This window comes from Chrysemys picta, chromosome 8 (genome assembly GCF_011386835.1).
Source record: "Chrysemys picta bellii isolate R12L10 chromosome 8, ASM1138683v2, whole genome shotgun sequence".
Classification (NCBI taxonomy): Eukaryota; Metazoa; Chordata; order Testudines; family Emydidae; genus Chrysemys; species Chrysemys picta.
This window is the reverse complement of record NC_088798.1, coordinates 52,977,545-52,998,919: the sequence shown is the minus strand read 5'-3', so window position 1 is coordinate 52,998,919 and position 21,375 is coordinate 52,977,545. Positions and strand designations below refer to the sequence as shown.

At 42.5% G+C, this 21,375-nt stretch overlaps 1 protein-coding gene across 3 annotated transcripts in view; it reads left to right on the top strand.

The window, feature by feature from the left end:
- HMCN1 (hemicentin 1) overlaps window positions 1-21,375 on the top strand; it is a 335,176-nt gene that overhangs the window by 82,776 nt on the left and 231,025 nt on the right. For all 3 annotated transcript variants that reach the window (XM_065554460.1, XM_065554461.1, XM_065554459.1), the window contains exons 5-6: window positions 10,909-11,080; window positions 14,556-14,662. In XM_065554460.1, the coding sequence (XP_065410532.1) occupies window positions 10,909-11,080; window positions 14,556-14,662 (279 nt within the window). The remainder of the gene's footprint in view (window positions 1-10,908; window positions 11,081-14,555; window positions 14,663-21,375) is intronic.

The window sequence follows — 21,375 nt, the reverse complement described above, 5'->3', positions numbered from 1 at the left end:
ATTATATTATCAGTAGAGACACTGGAGAGCTTAAAAAAATCACCTCCCAAATGGTAATATTAAATTTTACCATATAGCTGTATATTTAAAAATAAAAGCAGATTTCACTAAACATTTAGAAGCTCAGTACCAGTCCTATTTTCAGGGTGATAAGTAAAGTCTTGTGTTCCATAGAAGAAGAGTTTTTTGGGAAGTGTCATGTTGACACTTCATCAGTCAGTCAGGTTTTGTGTTAGCAGCAGTTCCACTACTCTATGTAGTCAGTGACTGTTCATTTCACCTTGGGAGGAGGGGGAGGGCAGGTTAGAGAGGGGTTCTTTAGAGAGGTGACTGGAAAATTCCACTTAATATCTTTTTCAGGTACAGTAATGGGGAAAATGTGTCTTTTCGGAGACTAGTTTGTTTGGAGTAATAATAACTCATCCTTGGTTCTTGCGTCTGAATTTCTGGAGAGTTTTGGACAAATGTTACTTGTGAATAGTTAATACTCCCAATCATAAACATACTTTTAGTACTTTTAGGGCTACATCCTGCACGGTGCCGAGCATCCTCAACTCCCAGTGATATTAGTTAGAGTTGAGGATGCCCAACACTTCACAGGACTGGGCCCTATGGTGCTTCATATTTTCAAAATTCTTTACAAACATGCTAGTTAGTATGGTGATGTGTGCAGTATGGTGATGTGTGTAGCTGGATAATTAGAACTACTGAAACTGCACAACATGCCTGAAGCGTAGGTAAATACCATCATCCTAATTTTACAAATGTGCAAATTGAGACAACGGAGAACATAACCTGTGCTTTAAGTCTCACAGCAAATCAGGGATTATAACTTGGAAGTTCTGGCTCCTAGCCCTGCATGCAATCCCTAGACACATTGTCAAATTGTAGCAAAGAAGTCTTCAGGGATCTACAAAGCCACAGCATGTATTGAAAGTTAAGATGATGTTTCCATTAAGGATGAAAGATGGATGGATCAATTAAGATAAAATAAGAACTAACATGCAGATCTGTCCTAGAATTAAGCTGAAACTTTGTAAATATTCAAATACCATTTTCCCCCAGTAACTGTTTTTCATTGCCTATGCACTGTCTAGCTCCAGCAGGGACTGGAAAACGTGAAAATTTGCCTTGCACTATTGTGAACTCTAATTCAGAAGCCCCCTATGCTAACTATGATGATTTAAATTGTTATAAAAGTTATCAGCCTATGATTGATTTTTTTAAGTTGAAATTTTAAAGTCATTTTAAAACCAAATATAGATTTTTAGAAAGCAAGCATGCAAATATTTTAGTGTTTCAATTGCTTTTGATCGACTCTTCTAAAATTGTGTTTAGCTACTTTAAAGTCCACCATTATATGAGAGCTTAATCCTTAGGTGAAACTGGTACCTTTTAGATAGTTTTTAAGATAAGCATTTTTTTTTTATTTGTAAGGAGGTAGATCAAGGTTGGAAAGAGAGTGAGAAAATGTCATCTTACTTCTGTTTCAAGGAGGGAATACAATTCTCTACCCTGAAATTCATAAAATAAGCCAGCAAATTGATTCCAGTTGTCTCCTCCCATTATGCCAATATTATGTCTTTTATAACACATTAGTCATTGTATATTCAACATGTTACATTTCATACATACAATATTTTGGGTCTCATTGTAAAATGTGTATTTGGTATTAATCTTCTCCAGATTTACTTCCATGCCAGATGGAATCATAATGGAATATACAACACTAACAGCCCTCCAACCATAACATTTCCAAAACTCCTAAGTGGCATTGTTTTCTTGCATTTATCTCAAATGAATACATATCACTCCCTGTCTGTACACTGTTGTCTGGACCGCAGAGTGGTGTTGAGTCTCATGTTCCTTTTAATTAATATACCAAGGGCCAAGTTACACCCTCGGGTGCATATACATAATTCCCAATAAACTCACTGAGACCTCTCTGTATGTCCTTTAAGTTAGAATTTGGTCTAAAGAGTCAATACTGAAGTAATGAGCTGCTGTAGCACGTTTACTAGATGTGTTTAGGCATAGCCCACCATCTGTTGTGGAAACAGTTTGAAAAGAGGGGGTATGGTCTAGAGAAGACTCTAATGCATGGGTGGGCAAACTTTTTGGCCTGAGGGGCACATTGGGGTGCAAAACTGTATGGAGGGCTGGGTAGGGAAGGCTGTGCCCCCCCAAACAGTTTGGCCCCCGCCCCCATCCAACCCCTCCCACTTTCTGCTCCCTGACTGCCCCCCTCAGAACCTTCCACCCATCCAACCCCCCCCGCTCCTTGTCCCCTGACTGCCCCCTCCCAGGACCCCTACCTCTAACCGCCCCCCGGGACCCCATCCCCTATCCAACCCACTCCCTGTCCACTGACTGCCCCGACCCCTATCCACACCTCTGCCCCCCCGGGACCCCACCTCCTGTCCAATCCCCCCTGTTCTCCATCCCCTGCCCTCCCGAATCTCTGCCCCATCCAACTGCTCCCTGCTCCCTGTCATCTGACTGCCCCCCAGGACTCCCTGCCCCATATCCAACCCCCTGGTCATGGATCCCTTACCATGCCGCTCAGAGCTGCATGTCTGGAGCTGCGCCTCCTGGCCGGAGCCAGACACACTGCCACGCTGCCCTGCCTAAGCGTGCAGCCCAGTCACCTAGAGCACTGCCCGCGCAGAAGTGTGGCTGTGGAGAGGACAGGGGACAGCAGGGGAGGGGCCAAGGGCTAGCTGCCCAGCCAGGAGCTCAGGGGCCGGGCAGGATGGTCTCACAGGCCCGATGTGGCCCGCGGGCCGTAGTTTGCCCACCTCTGCTCTAATGGTTGAAGCACATCACTGAACATTGGGAGCTATGGATTGTACACACGACTTTTCAAACTCTGGCTTGCTGACCAAATCAGTCAACACATCTGCAAAATGGGGTAATAATGCTTGAGTAATAATATTTCATTAATATTTGTACAGAAAAAAGGTGCTCTTTCTAGAACATTAACACTTTCTGTGATGCCTTCATTGTCATTTGTTTTATAGTACCTACATTTTCTTTTCCTTTGCTGAATCTGTTTTCTTTCCATAGCTTGTTTTTCTTTCCGTGCAAGATTGTTCTGTATTTTTGTATTTATTTTTCTCATTTTTAATCCATCTTTAGTTTATCATCTCATTTCAAAACTTGATCCCCATTTCCTCCCATGGACTGTATTTCTGAACAGCTGCACTAGCCAGAGAAGTGATTTGGCTTCAGAAACTAATGACGTGCTATAGTAATTAAAATGAGAATTTTAGTTGTCTAGCAACTGCTTTATTTCCACATGTAGAGATTGTTTCTGTTGACTTTACTAAGAGAATCCAAACTATGGTGTAAACAGGAAAGAAGATGCCTCCCCCCCTTTTTTTTCTATTTTGGTCTGTTGCTGCTTGTTTATGTCTTCATAATGAGTTGAAATTCCTCATCTCAAGCCATATGTGATGGGTGATTCTCCAGAGGCTCAGTTGGTCAGGTTAAGCATCCAAGAATTCAGATGTTTGTCCAAAGCTAGAGAAACCCCTGAACCTCAGTCTCTTGAATTTCTTGTCCCTGATCTGCTTTCCTTTCTTGTTTTCCCATCCTTTTCACTTCACCAATGACGCAGACAGACATCCCTATGGCTGCCTCCTTTTCCTGGTGTCTTTATGCTTTCTTCCATGTTGCTCCCTTGCGTTTGAAATACCCTCCCTAAAACTGCACTCCCAACTACCTCCCTTGATTTCAGCTGCCTTACCAATGGGAAGTGAAGGAAGGGAAAGGTACAAAACCTGAATTAACTATCAAGATAAGTAACTGCTTTGGGCCTAATCCATCTTCCATTGGATTGAATGGGATCCGGACCAGGCCATTATTGAGTAACCTCATTATTATTACCCTTGTTCTTCTCTTGCTTCCTCATCCTTTTTTGTTGTTTTAATTTGTAATCCTAACATTTTTTTACATGATGAATTTAAATCATACTTTTCAGGGTAGGGATCACAGGTGGAATCCTGGCCTCGATGAAGGCAATGGGAGTTGTGCTGTTATTGCAAAGGGGCCAGGGTTTTACCTAATTTCTTTACTAAGTTTTGTGAACTGCGTGCCATATATTTTGGCACTCAAAAACCAGTAGTAATGATATGGCTATGGATCTGGATCAAAATTTCTTCAAAATTCAGGGATGTTCAGACCCTTCAGTAATCCAGATTTCTTTGGCCTAGAGATCAGGCTGGCAATCACACAAAAATTACCCTCATGAGTTATCTGGTACTTCCTGATTTACGCCTGGCTGGAAATACTATCAGAGTAACTTTTCTCACATTACTGTCACATTGAGAGAAAGGATAGTCTAGCTATTATGGCAGTAGCCTCAGAGTCAGGAGACCTGGGTTCAATTCCTTGCTCTGGTTCAGATTTCTTCTGTGATTTTGGGCAAAACACATGGTCTCTCTGTGCCATAGTTCCCTATCTGTAAAATGGGGGTAAAACATGAAAGATGGTGTGTTAATGGGGGCCACACGAATACTTACAATAGATATTTATGCTTTTGGAGAAAATAAACAGGAAATACAGAGACATATGAAAACTTTAACTTTTTTCAAAGCTCAAAAAAATCAAGTAGGGTTTTGACTGAGATTCAAACTGGGGGTTCTTTTATTGGAACCACTTTATCCATCTATTGTAATAACTATTCCTAAATTACTGTTCTGAAGGTGCTTATTCATCAATTTTTCTGATGGTGTTGCTGACTCATCCACTAGTTATATGTAGTGCATCAGAGACCTACTGAGTAGAATTTAGGGGCCCTTTGTGGATAAAATAAATTACATTTGCTGCAGTGCCCTAGGGTTGGCTTTCTTTTAATGTTCAGCTTTATAAAAAGATAAACGTAAAAGGAGTCCATTTATCACAGGCAGCACTTGAGGGAAATTGATCCCATGCCTTTAAACAAAAACATATGAAATATGCACTTACATTTCAGCATTCAGTATGAATTAACTTAAATTCTATTGCATATTTATGAAGAATTAATAACATACCACTTGGACAGTTCTTGATTTTCTCTGTTGTCCCGTATTTCTCATTAAGATTCCCCTTCCTCTTTTTATTCTTGCCATTATCTCGTTGTCTGTCACATTAAAAATTTTCTTGAACAAGAAGAAAACAAAATCAGATTTTGACAGGATTTTCTTTTTAAAATAGGGTTTTCAATCAGAGCTGTAGACTCATGAGCTCATTCTCTTCCTTTCTACCAACTTTCTATCCCTATGCTAATCCTTGAATAGTGATTTTGACTGATAGAACTTGGATGACCAACAGAACCATTGGAGATGTTATCCTTCTAGGTATGATATCACTGGTCTAAAAAGGTGCCAGATTATTAGCATTGGAAGTTGGATCAGGCCCTGAACAGATAAAACATAAGTACTAAATATTCGTTTATGCAGGTATTTTCAAATTAGAGCTAGTCTGCCATACTGCAGATAAACAATGGGAAATTTTCAAAATGTGTTTTATGCTGTGTGCTGTGCAAAAGTCACAATGCAAATAGTGCTATACAACTGCACATTAGGCATGCATTTTAGTTTATCAGCTATAGTCCATCACTTGGATGTTTTATGGTATCCATAATTAAGTCAATGGGAGTTCTGCTTGAGTAAGGATTGTATAAGTAATTCAGGATCAAGCCCTGGTAACTACATTAGTCCAGATCCTATGCTGAGCTGTGCTTAGTCCAGGACAGTGATTAATTTATAATGAAAGATGGGCCAGGGCTCAAGTAATTTTTTTACTTTCATAACTGACGCACCAAGCCCAGAGATTCCAGGGCTATGAGGTGCCTAGAGGTGCTGGACTCAGCTCTGGCAAGCCCCGGCACAAATTAAGCACTGCTCCAGGACAAGGGAGGTGAAACAAAGGTGGTTTTCCCTCAGTCCAGGGATCAGCAGGTCCCCTGATGTAAGTTAAAGCAGTCACAGTTGCCAGTGGTTCCTGGGACCTTTCTAGCAGTCAGGGATTTCTTGGGGGTGAGGGATACCTGGCCATGCCTGCATATCTGCTGCCTTGCCCTCTACTTCGGGCAGGTGTGTTGTGGTCTACAAGCTGTTACAGTGTGTCTTTGCCACCTGGAATCCTTAGATGGCTGGTTAAATTGGGTTTATAGCTGCTTTGTGCTGCTGATCTGCACAGAGCAGCTGGAATAGTGCAAAAGAACCAATCTACATCTCTACCTCGATATAACGCTGTCCTCAGGAGCCAAAAAATCTTACCGCGTTATAGGTGAAACCGCGTTATATCGAACTTGCTTTGATCCTCCAGAGCGCGCAGCCCCGCCGCCCCCAGCGCTGCTTTACCGCGTTATATACGAATTCGTGTTATATCGGGTCGCGTTATATCAGGGTAAAGGTGTATTTTGTTTACTTAAAGTCCCCCATGCATTTTCAACTAGATCCAATTTTCTTCTTCCATTTTTGTCTTAAAATATATTGTGTTGCCATGCACCATTCAATGGGTGTCACATTCTACCCTGTGATATGCTGCAATGCCTTGTTAAAACTCTGCTTCCAAACGGAAAGGAGGGATGGAATGATTTCCCGGGCTCTGATAGAGTTCAGCACTCCCATGAAAACTCCTAAATCATCCCTGCCAAAGAGGACATCCAGGGGTCTCATAATAATATTTTGAAGAGCAATTTTTTTGGCCTTTGAAATACAAACTGTTGCACTGATTTATAAGAATTTTCAGAAATTTCCCACTGGATGATACTCCCACTTGCCCCCGAAATTACTCAAACTGGGACATGGTGCAGTACTGTAATAATATTCAGTGAGCCAAATTCAGCTCTGTTGCAACGGTGCATAAACTCCTCTGAAGATAAAGCTCAATAGAATTGCATCCCTTATACCAGTGTTAACTTTGGCAAAGTATATCTCAAGGAATAAAGTATAAACACATCCAGCAAAGCGTGTCTTAATAAAAGTTTGTTAGCAAGGTTTCTAGGTCTCTTTGCTTAGTGGCTTCCTTTGTTATGGTTATGAGAAAGTATGTGTGTTCAAATTAATAGATTCCACAGCCTCTCATCGTATGCTTTGCAAACTGCTATACAAGATTCATCCTGGGTTAATGGGAATGCTAATATGGGAAACCCTTTTCATAAATACTGGCCCCAATCCTGCAAACACACATGCTTAACCTTATATACATGAGCAGTCCCACTGAAGCAATCTAAGGGTACATCTACCCCATGACACCGAGTGTCAGAGCCCAGGTCAATTAACTCAGGCTCGTAGGGCTCCGGGGCTAAACATGGCAATGTGGACATTTGGGCTCAGGTCTCTAATTGCAGTGTAGATGTATCCTAAGTGAACTCCATCATTTGGCATCAGTGGAGGTTAAAGTCAGTGTGATGATTCATATGCCTAAAGTTGTGCATGTGTGTAATTGCTTGCAGGATCAGGACCATTGTCAGCGCATCTCTGATTCCAACTTCAGGGATGGCTACATTTCTGTTGTTGCTGTTTTTATCTAAAGTTTGTCAAGCACTTTGGGATCCTTGGAGACATTGTAATAATGTGAGATATCAATTAATAATTTTAATATTGTAATTGTAACAAATTTAGGCCATTGGATTATATTATGGAGAGATGATTACAGTCCTTAATATAGCTTCAGAATGCTCTAATTAGATTAATATATTTGCATAATCTGTATTTTCTAATCTGTATTTGTATAATCTGTTATCTCCTGTGTAAATGAGTTCTAACTCATCAAACTTTTCCATGTAGGTAAGCCCCCAGAATTAGTGGGAACCTTCTTACTGTAAGGCATTTGATACGGTTCCACATGGGGAATTATTAGCTAAATTGGAAAAGATGGGGCTCAATATGGAAATTGAAAGGTGGATAAGGAACTGGTTAAAGGGGAGACTACAACGGGTCATACTGAAAGGTGAACTGTCAGGCTGGAGGGAGGTTACTAGTGGAGTTCCTCAGGGATCGGTTTTGGGCCCAATCTTATTTAATCTTTTTATTACTGACCTTGGCACAAAAAGTGGGAATGTGCTAATAAAGTTTGCAGATGACACAAAGCTGGGAGATATTCTCAATACAGAGAAGGACCAGGATATCATACAGGAAGATCTGGATGACCTTGTAAACTGGAGTAATAGTAATAGGATGAAATTTAATAGTGAAAAGTGCAAAATCATGCATTTAGGGATTAATAACCAGAATTTTTGTTATAAGCTGGGGATGTGTCAGTTGGAAGTCACAGAGGAGGAGGAGGACCTCGGAGTATTGGTTGATCACAGGATGACTATGAGCCGCCAATGTGATATTGCCGTGAAAAAAGCTAATGCGGACTTGGGATGCATCAGGCGAGGTATTTCCAGTAGAGATAAGGAGGTGTTAGTACCATTATACAAGGCATTGGTGAGACCTCATCTGGAATACTGTGTGCAGTTCTGGTCTCCCATGTTTAAGGAGGATGATTTCAAACTGGAACAGGTACAGAGAAGGGCTACTAGGATGATCCGAGGAATGGAAAACCTGTTTTAGGAAAGGAGACTCAAAGAGCTTGGCTTGTTTAGCCTAACCAAAAGAAGGCTGAGGGGAGATATGATTGCTCTCTATAAATATATCAGAGAGATAAATACCAGGTAGGGAGAGGAATTATTTAAGCTCAGTACCAATGTGGACACAAGAACAAATGGATATAAACTGGCCATCAGGAAGTTTAGACTTGAAATTAGATGAAGGTTTCTAACCATCAGAGGAGTGAAGATCTGGAACAGCCTTCCAAGGGGAGCAATGGGGGCAAAAGACATATCTGGCTTCAAGACGAAGCTTGATAAATGTATGGAGGGGATGGTATAATGGGATAGCCTAATTTTGGCAATTAATTATCTTTGACTATTAGCGGTAAATATGTCCAATGGCCTGTGATAGGATGGCACGGGGAGGGAAGGGGAGGCACTGAACGGTGGGGTTCAGCAGGGCCCCTGGTGGGCAGGAGGTGCTTGGGGAGGTGGAGGTGCTGATAAAGAGGCTGTCGGTGGGTGCTCAGCACCCACTATTTTTTCCCTGTGGGTGATCCAGCCCTGGAGCACTTACGGAGTCGCTGCTTATGGCCATATCACCTTCACTGTTTCCCCTGTAACAGCTGATTTAAAGAGGTGTCATGGCGATGCTCTTTGTTTTGTTTTAAGCATGATAAGAGCTATGCAAACACAGTGAAACCTGAAATCCCACGAAACATGTCAAGCTTTCTCCTGTAGTAAAAATTTGAAACTCAACCCAGGTTTACAGAAAGGTTTAAACCTTGCATGATTTTGATTTGATTTTTAGTGGTTTTGACTGGCTTTAGCCTTGAACTATAGGGCTTGATTGACTCTGAAACTCAGGGAATGTGAACCAGTACCAAAAACAATTTGCATAAAGCGCTGTCAAGCAAATGTGCCAAATTGTTCACAGCTCTGTTAGTAAGATCACTGGCAGCTGCAGCGGAAATACAGAGCCTTGGACTTTGGTAATTTATTTTACTTTCTTGTGTTGATTTGATGCTGTTCACAAATGCAAAATATTAAGGATCATAATTCTCCTAAGGACAAATTCAGTCCTGATGTAAATGTTTATGTAGTGTCATAGGAATTGTCACATTGGATCTGACCAGCAGTCCAGTATCCCAGCTATGATGGTGGCTTGTCCCAGATGCTTCAAAAGAAGGTTCAAGAAACTCCATAAATGTTATGGCATAACATGTATAAGGAAAAATTTTTCCTAACCCAGAGAATTCATGATTAGCATATGTCCTGAAGCATGAGCGTTTATGTACCATTATAACTGTGGTGGTTCTCAATATCTGTATCTATATCTAATCCTTTAAAAATCTTGTTATTCTTGGTCTCAGTGATATCTCGTGGCAGTAAATTTCATAGGTTAATTACATATGGTATTATTTACAAAATAAGTTTCTTTTTTTAGTTTTATGCTTACTTGCCTTAATCCTGTGAACCAAGGGTTCTCAACCTTTTTTTTCCTGAGGTTCTCCGCAACATGCTATAAAAACTCCATGTCCCACCTGTGCCACAACTGTTTTTCTGCATATAAAAGCCAGGGCCAGCATTGTGGGTAGCAAGCAGGGCAATTGCCTGGGCCCCAAGCCACAGGTGGCCCCGCGAAGCTAAGTTGCCCAGGCTTCAGGCCCGGGTGGCGGGAGTCAGGGCCACAGCTTCAGCCCCATGCGTTGGGGCTTTAGCTTTCTGTCCTGGGCCCCAGCAACTCTAATTCCAGCCCTGCTTGGCTACCCCACTGAAACCTGCTCACGGCCCCCCAGGGGGCCCCAGTCCCTGGTTGAGGACCACTGCTGTGAACAGTCCCATTGGCTTCAGCAAGGATAATCACATGAGTAAGGTGACAAGAATTTGGCCCTTAATGTTTTCCTACCATATCCATTTTATTTAGTATATGATTTACATGGCAAATGTTTTTCTGTCTGTTTTCATTTCACACAATGAAAATAAAGGCATACCTTAGCTTAGAGGTTTGTTTGTGTGTTTGTTTATTGTCCTACAGATATCCCCAAATCGGATATTGCAACTCTTGTCTTTTTTATTTCTGGGCTGCTGTAGTTACCTGATATGGATCCAAATCCTACTTATCTTATCAGGAGGATAGCTTCACTGATATTGGTGGAAGTGCTTGATCAGGCAAGCAGGACTTTTAGCATTGGCAAGTCTTTTACCACGCAACTTTCTCAGTGATTTGATAACCACACTTCTAACATGTGTCTAGGTGACAGGATCATTGCTCATAGCAGTCAAAACATTGATCAAAGTAGTACCTACAACTTGCAATAAACAGTGCTATGGAAGATTTACATGCTGTCTTGTGACATGAATATTCTTTTTTCTTGTAGGTGTTGAAGTGGGTAGAAGAAGCGGTGCAGGCCTCCAAAGTGCATCTCCTATCCACAGACCATTTAACCTTGGCAGTAAATACTTGGCAAATTCCTTTTGATCCCAGTCTGAAAGAGGTCACAGTGTCACTGAGTGGCCCTTCTCCAGTAATTGAAATTCATGATCCATTAGGTGAGATATCTATATATTCCTTTATATTTAGTGGGGGGAAAAATAAACAAGACAACCCAGCTTTGCACTCTCCAACAGGAAAGGCCAGGTCCTTTTCCCATTGAAGTCAGTAGACCAAGTTCTGCTTCCGTACACCTATGTGGCTCTTGAATAACTCAGCTGAGTTCAGAGAGTTACTCTGAATTTATACTGATGCAACTACGAGCCCAGTGGTAAAACTTTGATTGACTTCAGTGGGAGCGGGATGGGGTCTAAACTTCTTTGTATTATTTTGAAACCTAGCTGATCAGTCTATAAGAAAAGTTGGAGGAGCATATAGCCAGGTTACTCAGCAGTTTAATCACATAATTCACAGAAATGTAAATGGCTAAAATACTTCCTGACTTTTCTTAATTAACTTGCTTGCATGCAGGGTGCCACATTGCTAGCTTCGAAGACTGGAATAGCTTGTGTTTATTCACAAAATAGGCACTGTTTCTCCTGCTTTATTGCTTATGCTCAAGTATGCTTTCCATGGCAAGAAAGAAATTCTTACAGTTCTAAAAAAATCTTACACCTTATGCCAGATTTGTACTGGCATAAATCTGAAGTAATCCGTTGATTTCAGTGGAGTTACTCTGAATTTATACAGCAGTAACTGGGATTGTTGTCTGGCTCAGTATTTGCTTCACAGGAGAAGCACCCACCTCCCTTTGACACTTTAAGCTATTGTTTTGGAAGTTGACTGGAAAAAGCCTATTTGAGAGTAACCAACTCTTAAATATGCTTTTCTCAGTGAAAATAAAGTTTGTAAAACTTTGAAAATAGATACGGGGACTTTCCTCCTACTTGCTCCAAGAATGTATTCTGGAGTGGTGAGTCCTAGAATCATGAAAAAGGCCTATTTTGTTCATCTGGGGAGAAACCTGGAAGATCCAGAGTGAGATTTTCAAAAGGGCTTAACGGAGGTGGGTGCTTAAATCTGTTAAACTCTCATGAAAAATCCCCAGTTAGTGCAGAATTCTATTCTACAGTGGTTTTTAGTGCTTTATCCAATCTAATATTACAGATGAATTACTCTGAAGGGTTTTCTTTAGTGTGGCCATGAGGTATGGATTTGCCCAATTCTAAAAGTGATAGCACTGTAAATAGTCATTGCTAGCATGAAGGCATTTGGTCTTTTAATGCCATTATAAAGTCTTTTAATTATCTTATTTAACAGCTGTGCCCTCTGATGAACTCACAACCACAACATATAACTTTTCTTTCTTGACCCTTGATGATTTTCTACCATATCCATTTTATTTAGTATCTGATTTACATGGCAAATGTTTTTCTGTCTGTTTTCATATCGGTTTTGGCTATATCATGTCATATGTGTACAGCGGGGCTGAACTGGAGCTCAGCATCTGAACATACCTGAATATGGTAGCTGGCCCTTACAAGTTATGAACCAAACCAAAACCAAGAATCAAACACATCTGAACCATGAGAACATTCCAATTCAAACTCTGCATCATGTGCCCATAGTTATTTAGTGGTGAAAAAAATAATGCAGGTTACTGATTTGGAATACTATTTATAAATAAAGGTATTTTTAATAGATTTATTACTCCTTTATAAGTTAGAGTCCATAGGAGCCTGTGTAATGCTCCAGAAATTAAAATTCAAGATTGTGCATTCTGGGCTCTGAGTGACTTTCAGCTGGAGATTTATTTTGAGCTCTTTAAAGTGTCTATGAAATGTTCCTTTTCACAGCATGGGTTCTCTGCAAGGCACTCCGGTCAAGTCTTCCATCTGAGGCATTCCTCCTTTGTTTACAGGAAGGGGGACTTTGCTTAGAGTGTGTCTCTGAAGAGCACGATTAACACAGTTATGTGTGGTGTTCTGCCTTAAATACTAGCTCTGCCAGATGTGCTTTGTTTACTTTGTACACTTTAAAAATGCATATCACCCTTTGTTGTTTAAAGTGACTTTCAAATCATGGGTAATCTGGGAAAATGTGTTTAAGGGTTGCATGACAGTGCTTTCAGTTTATCATGTCTGGGGGCTTCATCCTGTAAACATGAACTGCCAGAGTTGGGTTTACTGCCCTGAGTAGTCCCTTTCACTTCAGTGTGACTATTTGCTGCATTAAGCACTAAATCCGGTACTCTCTGATTCCAGGATCAGGGCCTGAATCAGAAAACACTTCCATCCCTTTGTTCTTTGTAATGTCCCAGATCCTTGGCTGTGCTGTGCAGCTGCCTGTGACACACCACCAGCACAACCCAGCCCCAACGCCCTCGTGTACAGCCCCAGGAAGATTACCCCACTTTGATGGGATGCACCACTTGTGGCACAGAGGTCCCTATTCTTCGTCCTCCCTCCAGTGCTGACATCAGGGGGAAGATTGGGGAGAAAAGGACATGGCCAGTGTGTCCCTTTTAATTGTCAGCTATATCAGTACCTGGTAGGCTGCTCTAATTTACACCAGGGACCAATCTGGCATGCTCACAACTCAGAATCAAAGGAATGCTCACCTGCATTGTGTGCTTCTCAGCCTCCTCTGAGGATCTGGACAGATATAGCCATTCGGCCCTTCTTGTTCATGTTCTAAGGGCCAGATTCTCATCTGGTTTAAATCAGCATAGCTCCAAATTAGTGGAGATATGCCAATATACATCAGCGAACAATGTGGCCCATATATTCAGTACCCAAACTTGAGCCTTTTTCCTGCACTTGAGCCTCATCTGCTGTTTTGGAGCTCTTCCTCATATTGTTCAGCTGCACTTAATGATTAGCAGAGTAGGTAATTGAGCGTCTCTTTAGAGAACCGATTCTAGCCTATAAACTTATCTGAATACCAAGACATTGTGAAAACTGGTACTCCCTTACTGAGGCAGAATGTACCTGATAGCCAGGCTAAATTCACAATGAAAATTTAAGAAGTTTGAACAAGAGTGGGGAACTTCCTTAAAGTTAATACACTGGTGCAGCACCAACAGTGCTAGCAACAGTGGAATTGCTAGTGGGGACTGGCTAACACCAGTTTCTACCACCATGCCATCTACCCTGCTAAGTGCAGGTCTAGAGGACAGAAGGATGAGCATGCTGGCAGCTGGTCAGTACTATCAGTGCCATCACTGATGGAAGAATTCTCTAAAATTCTGAATGAAACCTGGCCATAGACAGCATCTGCCACCGAACCTCTACCTCTCATTTGCCATCAGTTTGTTCTGGGAAGAAGAGAAAGTTATTTGCCTGATAATTTGATTCTTATATCAGTAAGTCATTACTCACCACACAGAGATGTATTAAAGTTATTAAATGAATGGAAAAGTTAGAATGACTCTTTGAGCATTTTTAGAATCCTGACAAAGAATTTCCAGTAACAGCTTGAAGTTGGAGATTACTGTAAATATCATAAAATGAGCTAGCTAATAAGTCATATAGTAACCATATGTGTGACATGGCTAAGAAAAATATATTTACTCCATGTTTACTTGTGTTTTAGGTAAGCAGATGAGGAAAGGATCTGGCTTGAATGAGTTGCTAAATATCCATAACTCTGCAAAGGTGGTGAATGTAAAAGATCCAGAACCGGGAATGTGGACGATTAAGGTATTAGCTTATTTTCTCTGTGTATGATGTTCAGTCACTAATTTTGATGGCAGTAGAATTAAAACTTTGCCCAGGTAGTAGAAAAATTAGAGAGTTATTTTAGGTCAATTCCTGCCTGTTTGTCCTTTTCCTGTACACAGGAGCAAAACACAGTGATCACGGTGTGTTTTTGCTGTGCTGTCAGAGAGCATGTGCAGGGGGAGACTGCTGCTTTATGGCTCTCTGTGCACAGTGGGACATGTGAGAGAAAGGGAGTACAATGTGCAGGCCAAGGATTTGGTTTGTAGGCCTATGAACTGTTCAGACGATCTTTTATTTGATGCATTACTCTATGAATGAACACTGAACAGAGAGAGTAGGGCCCAATCCTTCAAATAGACAGGTAAATTTATACATGTGAGTATTGTCATTGCATATGCATTCATAGGATTGGGCCTTAAAAGATTTAGGCCTGGTGTACACTAGAAAATTAGGTCAGCATAACTGTCTTGATCGGGGGGGTGAAAAATCCACACACCCCTGAGCAGCATAGTTAAGATGACCAAAGTCCTGGTGTAGACAGCGCTAGGCAACCTAGCTACTGCCTCTCAGAGATGTGGATCATCTACACTGATGGGAGAATCCCTCCTGTCAGCAAAAGTAGTGTCTATACTAAAGCATTACAGTGGCACTGCACCACTGTAGCATTGTAAGTGTAGACAAGCCCCTGGAAAGGCCTTGATAGATGTAATACCAACTTGTTTAGCAGCAATAACAGAACAGGAAATTGATATTAAGTGAATGAAGGGCCTAAAGAACACCTGTTCTTCTTCGAGTGGTGTCCCTATAGGTGCTCCACTCTAGGTGTGCTTGTGCTCCCTGTGCCTTTGATTGGAGATTTTTCATAGCAGTGTCCATTCGGCCTGCACATGCATGTTAATCTCATGTTCCATGCTGTTGTTATATAGCACGTCATGGGCGAACCGCTCTCAGTTCCTTCTCATCTGCCTTGGCCTGAGGCAGAGCTTTAGCAGTTGTCCTTTTTGAGTTTTACCTGAACTGTGACCCCTTAGCTCTTTTAGTAGTTAGTTTATTATAGTTGTTCTTAGTAGTAGTTAGTAGTAGTTTCCGCTGTTGTAGTTTAAAAAAAAAACCTTAACCTCCTCCCCCAAATTATTTATTGATATAGCCTTTTTATAGTTTCTCCTGGTTTCACACACTGTCTTTTACATCAGGAGGCAATCCTGATGAGTCACAGACACTCCCGGTGTATCTGTTGCCTCAGGGAATCTCATATATCCCAAAAGTGCAACTTTCTGTCTGTCATTAAAATCTAGAGCCAGAAAAAACAGGGAGATCAAACTTAAATTCCTCATGATGGAGAGGTCACTAAGTGTGGCCTCTGATGCTGGCCAGGAGACACTCCCCTCACACCCTATATGCCAGTCTCAGAATAAGTCTGCAGCCTTCACTGTCTCCGAACCGCATTCCTCAGGGGCATCTAAGAGGAACATCCACGATTCCTCTCATAAGACTCCCAAACATTGTCTCTCGAATTCTCCAGGTAGGGAATCTACCTCAAAGGTGTCAAGGACTCCAATGACTTCAGCCACTTTGGTGCCCACTGCTGTCTGGTACCCATGAGACTGCTGCCCCTCAGGTACCGAGGGCACAGTTAAGTATAAAGACTAAAAAATTCCAGGCTCCAAGATGTCCTCCTCTTCTCGCTCGGTATTGAAGACGCCTGATCTAGCTTCGTCTGGACTCCCCTTGGAGCATTAGGGATTCATGGTATTGTCAACTCCCTCACAAACTGTCGCTTCGGTGCAGGCCATGGACACGGTACCGACAACATGCTTGGTGCTGCAGGTCTGAAATGCCTGACTCACCATTGCTCAACTCTGATATATTCTTGGTACCAAGAACCTCCAGATCTTCAGATTTTTGCCCAGTACCGACAGTTACATGTCATGTTTCTTCCGGTGGTCCACTATTTCAGAGTGAGTTGGAAGAGGAGGATTCTGTTGAAGATATTGCCTCAGTCCCTCAAATATCTGTCCAAGGTTCTCCACACCATCCCTATAGAGGCTCTCTTCCAGAGGTCTCTGAGGAAGTTGATCTTACTCCTGAGAGACATCCACAGCCACTATCTCACTGGAATGAGCACTCATGGATGCCTCCAACCATGCCATGTATACCACCTTCTTGACCACACTGGTAGCCTATCACCAGCAATTCTCTAGGGCCTCGAGCACTACCTATCAAAGAGATAAACAACCTTCATCACCCGCCCTCTCCAGGAGATTGAAACATCAAGAAGAAACCTTTGAGGAACAGGAAGCTAGGACTGATGAAGAGATCTCTCCACCAGCTAACATCTCTTTTTCATCTCTGGATGAAGTGATCATGCCACCTCCACCATCTCTGGCTGATGATTTTAAACAGTTCTAAGAGGGTCACGAATTCTTTGCAGCTCCCTCTTGCAGAGATTAAAGAATCACATTATAAGCTTCGGGTCATCCTTCATACAGCTTAATCCTCTTGGACCCTGGAAAGGTTATTTGGCAGACCGTGGCCTCAATTCCGTTCACATGCAAGAGAGCAGACAAAAAATATTATGATTCCTCTTAGGACTCAGAATTTTTATTTTCTCATCCATCTCCTAACTCTTTAGTGGTTGAGGTGCTTAAAAAACATGGAAGGCAGCATCACGCTAAATCTGTGGCCTATGATAAAGACCATAAGTGCCTCGGCCTGTTCAGTAGAAAATTATATTCATCTGCTACTTTACAATACAGAATCGCCAACTACCAGGTGTTAATGGCAAAGTGCAACCATTAACATTATACCAAGCTGAACTCCTTTACTGAGTATCCATTCTACCAGCAGAACACAGAGAGCCATTACAGGCAATTATTGCAGAAGGCCAACTGGGCTCCAGAACATCTTTGCAGGCCTCTCTGAAAACTGCAGATACTGCCGCTCATTCGATTTCTACAGTGGTAGTTATGAGGAGGGACTCCTGGCTTCAGCTCTCAGGATTTATAAGGAGATTTAAAATATGGTAGAAGATCCCAGAGAGATTCCCACCCCACCTAATTCTCAGGTTCCCAGAACCTCAACGCAAGAGACAGGTTCCAGAGGAGAAAACCAGCCACTTCCCAAACTTCAACCACATAACCTTCCACCTTGAAGCACCAATTTTCATGGGATGGTCAAGGTCCTGAGCTGCCATCTCCTTTCATACCAACTGCAATGTTCCACCTGCCTTCTTCCCTTTAGCAATCGCCTTTACCACTTTTGGCAGGATTGGGAGTCTGTCACTATGGACAAGTAGGTTTTGGGGATCATCTCCACAAGAGATTCCATCCACTTCACTTCTCTTTCACCTTCTAAGCCTCCTTCCCCATCCCTCTTCAGGGACGCCCCTCATGAGAACCTACTATGACAGGAAATAGACTTTCTTCTTCTCTTGGGTGCTGTAGAACTGATTCCCATGCAGCACAGAGGAAAGGGGTTTTATTCCATGTATTTCCTGGTTCCAAAAAAGAATGGTGGTTGGAGACCTATCCTAGATTTAAGACTACTCAACACCTTTATGAAGGCACAAAAATTCAAAATGGTGACACTTACAGTAGTAATTCTGTCACTGGACCAAGGGGATTGTTTCTCAGCCCTTGAACTCCAGGATGCATATTTTCATATAGCAGTCCACCCATTCCACAAAAGATTCCTAAGTTTTACTGTCAGTCAGGACCACTTTCAGTACAGGGTGCTCTCTTTTTTCAAAGATTATGTCAGTAGTAGCGTCACATCTCCACAGTGAAGGAATTATGGTATTCCTTTACCAAGACAATTGGCCTCTGAAAGGTTGCTCCCTGGATGTAACTTCATGGGCAGCTTGCAAAGCCATAGACCTCTTTCTCAAATTGGACCTGCAATTGAACATTCAAAAAATACACCCTAACCCCTGTGCAAAAGTTAGAATTCATAGGAGCTCATCTTGATTCAAGGGCGGCAAGTGCCTACCTCCCAATGCACAGATTCATGGCCCTATCCAACATAGTCAATATAATCCAGATCACTTCTCAAATTCCCAGTCAAGAGCTATCTTCAGCTGTTGGGGCATATGGCAGCTGCTACTTTCGTTATAGACATACAAGACTGCAAATGTGATGCCTTCAGGGTGGCTGAGGACTGTTTAGTCACAGAAAAGGCAGTCTAACTACACTACTTTCCATACCCATCTTTGTAAAGAAATCTCTCAATTGGTGGAAATATCCTCACAATGTTTGTGCAGGAGTCCCTTTCACTTGTCCTTCTCCCAGAAGTTATCATAACAACAGATATATCGTTGCTGTGGTGGTGTAACTGTGCCTTTGTGGGTCACAACTGAGAATACCAAATTCAGGACAAGCTGCTGAGAAATAGGGCAGACACACCCCAAAACTGGTGGTTATTCTCCCATAAGCTATACCAAACCATCAAAAAAAAGTAAACTTCTGTTTCACCACACTGGGTAACGAGAAGTCAGAACAGCAGTTTTCTTAGGTATTCCAGAGTTTGTATCACCACCAAAAACACTAGACTTAAAGATGAGTGGTTCTTTAAAACCAATCAAATAAAAGGACCAGCCACACACCTGGGTCAATATACAACTCAGCTCTTACCCAATAATTATGCAGTTGCCAATCCTTTTAGTATCTAAAATCTAAAAGTTTATTTATAAAAAGAAAGAAAGGTGAGAGTTAAAATTGGTTAAAGGAATCAAATACAAACAATCCAAGTTCTTGGATCAGGCTTGTAGCAGTGATGGAATAAAGTGCTGGCTTGTTAAGTCACTGGTTGTTCCAAATCATTGGTAGGTCCTCAGTCCCTTGGTTAGAATGCTACTATTAGAATAAGTTCATAGTCCAGAGGTGTAGTAGGGTGGTCACCCCGCTCCTGCCTGAAGGGGATAAAGCAGCCCTGGAGAGGGCTGCAGCAGGGAAAAGCTAGGCTGATTGGGGGAAGCAGCCACAGGTGGGGCCATGCCCCAGTCAGACCACAGCTGGCCCTATAAGAGGGCTGAGGGCCAGAGACATTCTCTCTCTAGATTTCTAGAGAAAGAAGGACCTGGCTGCCTGGAAAGCTGAAGAGGGTACCTAGGGTGGATCAGTGCTGGGGAAGGGCAGAGGGAGCTGGGGAGCTCCAGCCTAGCAAAGCCCCAGGCTGCAGGCCGAGTTAAGAGCTCACAAAAGGATAGTAGGGCTGCAGAGGGGCAGCCCAGGATTAGGCAGAGGCAGCTGGTCCAACCCCCCTTGCCGATGAGGAATGGTTTACAGATTGCAGTCTGCCCTAGTGAGCAGGGGCTAGATGATGACTGGCAGTAGTTACTGAGACAAGGTCGGGATAGAGGGTTGGGGGTTTCCCTGTGGGGGGAGACCCCAATTGTGGGTTACTGCTGGGGGCTGAGATAAAGTGGCACTGGGGTCCGGGAGGGACACAGGGGCCAGCGGCAGGCAAGACATCAGCCGGCAGAGGGTGCTCTGGAGCTGGAAAAGAGCTAATTCCCTGGACAACCAGCAGGAGGCACCACGCCAGTGAGTCTTCGCCTCATCACAAGAGGTTTGAGCAGGAAAGAGACAAAATTGAGATGTTTCCAGGGCCTTTTATAGCTTCTGCCATGTGGAGGGGAATCTATTGTTTAAAACGAAGCCCTCAGCACAGCTAGTGGAAAATTACAGGTAGCAAAATGGTGTTTGGGGTCACATGGGCAAGTCACATGTCCATGCATGATTTCACTTAGTCACAGCCGAAGCCATTATCCATACTCTAGTTGTTCACCTGAAAGTCCATCAAGCGTGGATGGGCGTCTCCCATGGTCTATTGTGAGTTAAGTGTTCTTGATGGGCCACTTAACTTGAATAGTCTCTTCAAGATGTGCAGGCTAAATACCTTTGTGAGCATTACCACAGGAGCAAACATATTTGAAATACAGGTATAGAGCCAATACTCATAACTACAAATACAAACATGATACATGCATACAAAGAGCATAATCATATTCAGCAAATCATAACCTTCCCATAGACACCTTACTTGACATACTTTGTACAAGATTTGTTGCAATTATATAACAGTGGTAGCAACACTGATTTACATGGTCATATTTTAATCAGAAAACATCACAGGTGGGGAGCGCATCTAGACACTCACATAGCACAGGGCAGGTAGATGCTTCAGAAAACCACTCCGCACATCAACCTCCTGGATCTCAGGGCAGTCAGATTTGCCTGTCTCCAGTTTCTACCACTAATCAGGGGCAAACTCATAAAGGTCATGACAGACAGCATGTCATGCATGTTCTGTATCAAACAATAAGGAGGGGCAAGATCCCCCTCCCTTTGTGCCAAGGCTGTCAAGCTTTGGAACTGATGCATATGCAATTAGAATGTCATTATAGCAGCTTACCTCCCAGGAGTTCAGAATGTGATCATGGACACACTCAGCAGGCACTTCTCTCAAGACCATGAGTGGAAGATAGATTCTATCATACTTGCCTACATATTCTGGCAACAGGGCACCTCTCAAATAGATCTGTTCAACATGACGGTAAACAAGAAATGCAATCAGTTCTGCTCCAGAGGCAGGCTGGGTCACTGATCCTTGGGGGATGGCTTACACTGTCAGTGGTCATTGGGTCTACTGTCTGCATCCGTCCCCCCAACTCCTGTAATATCCAAAGTTCTATT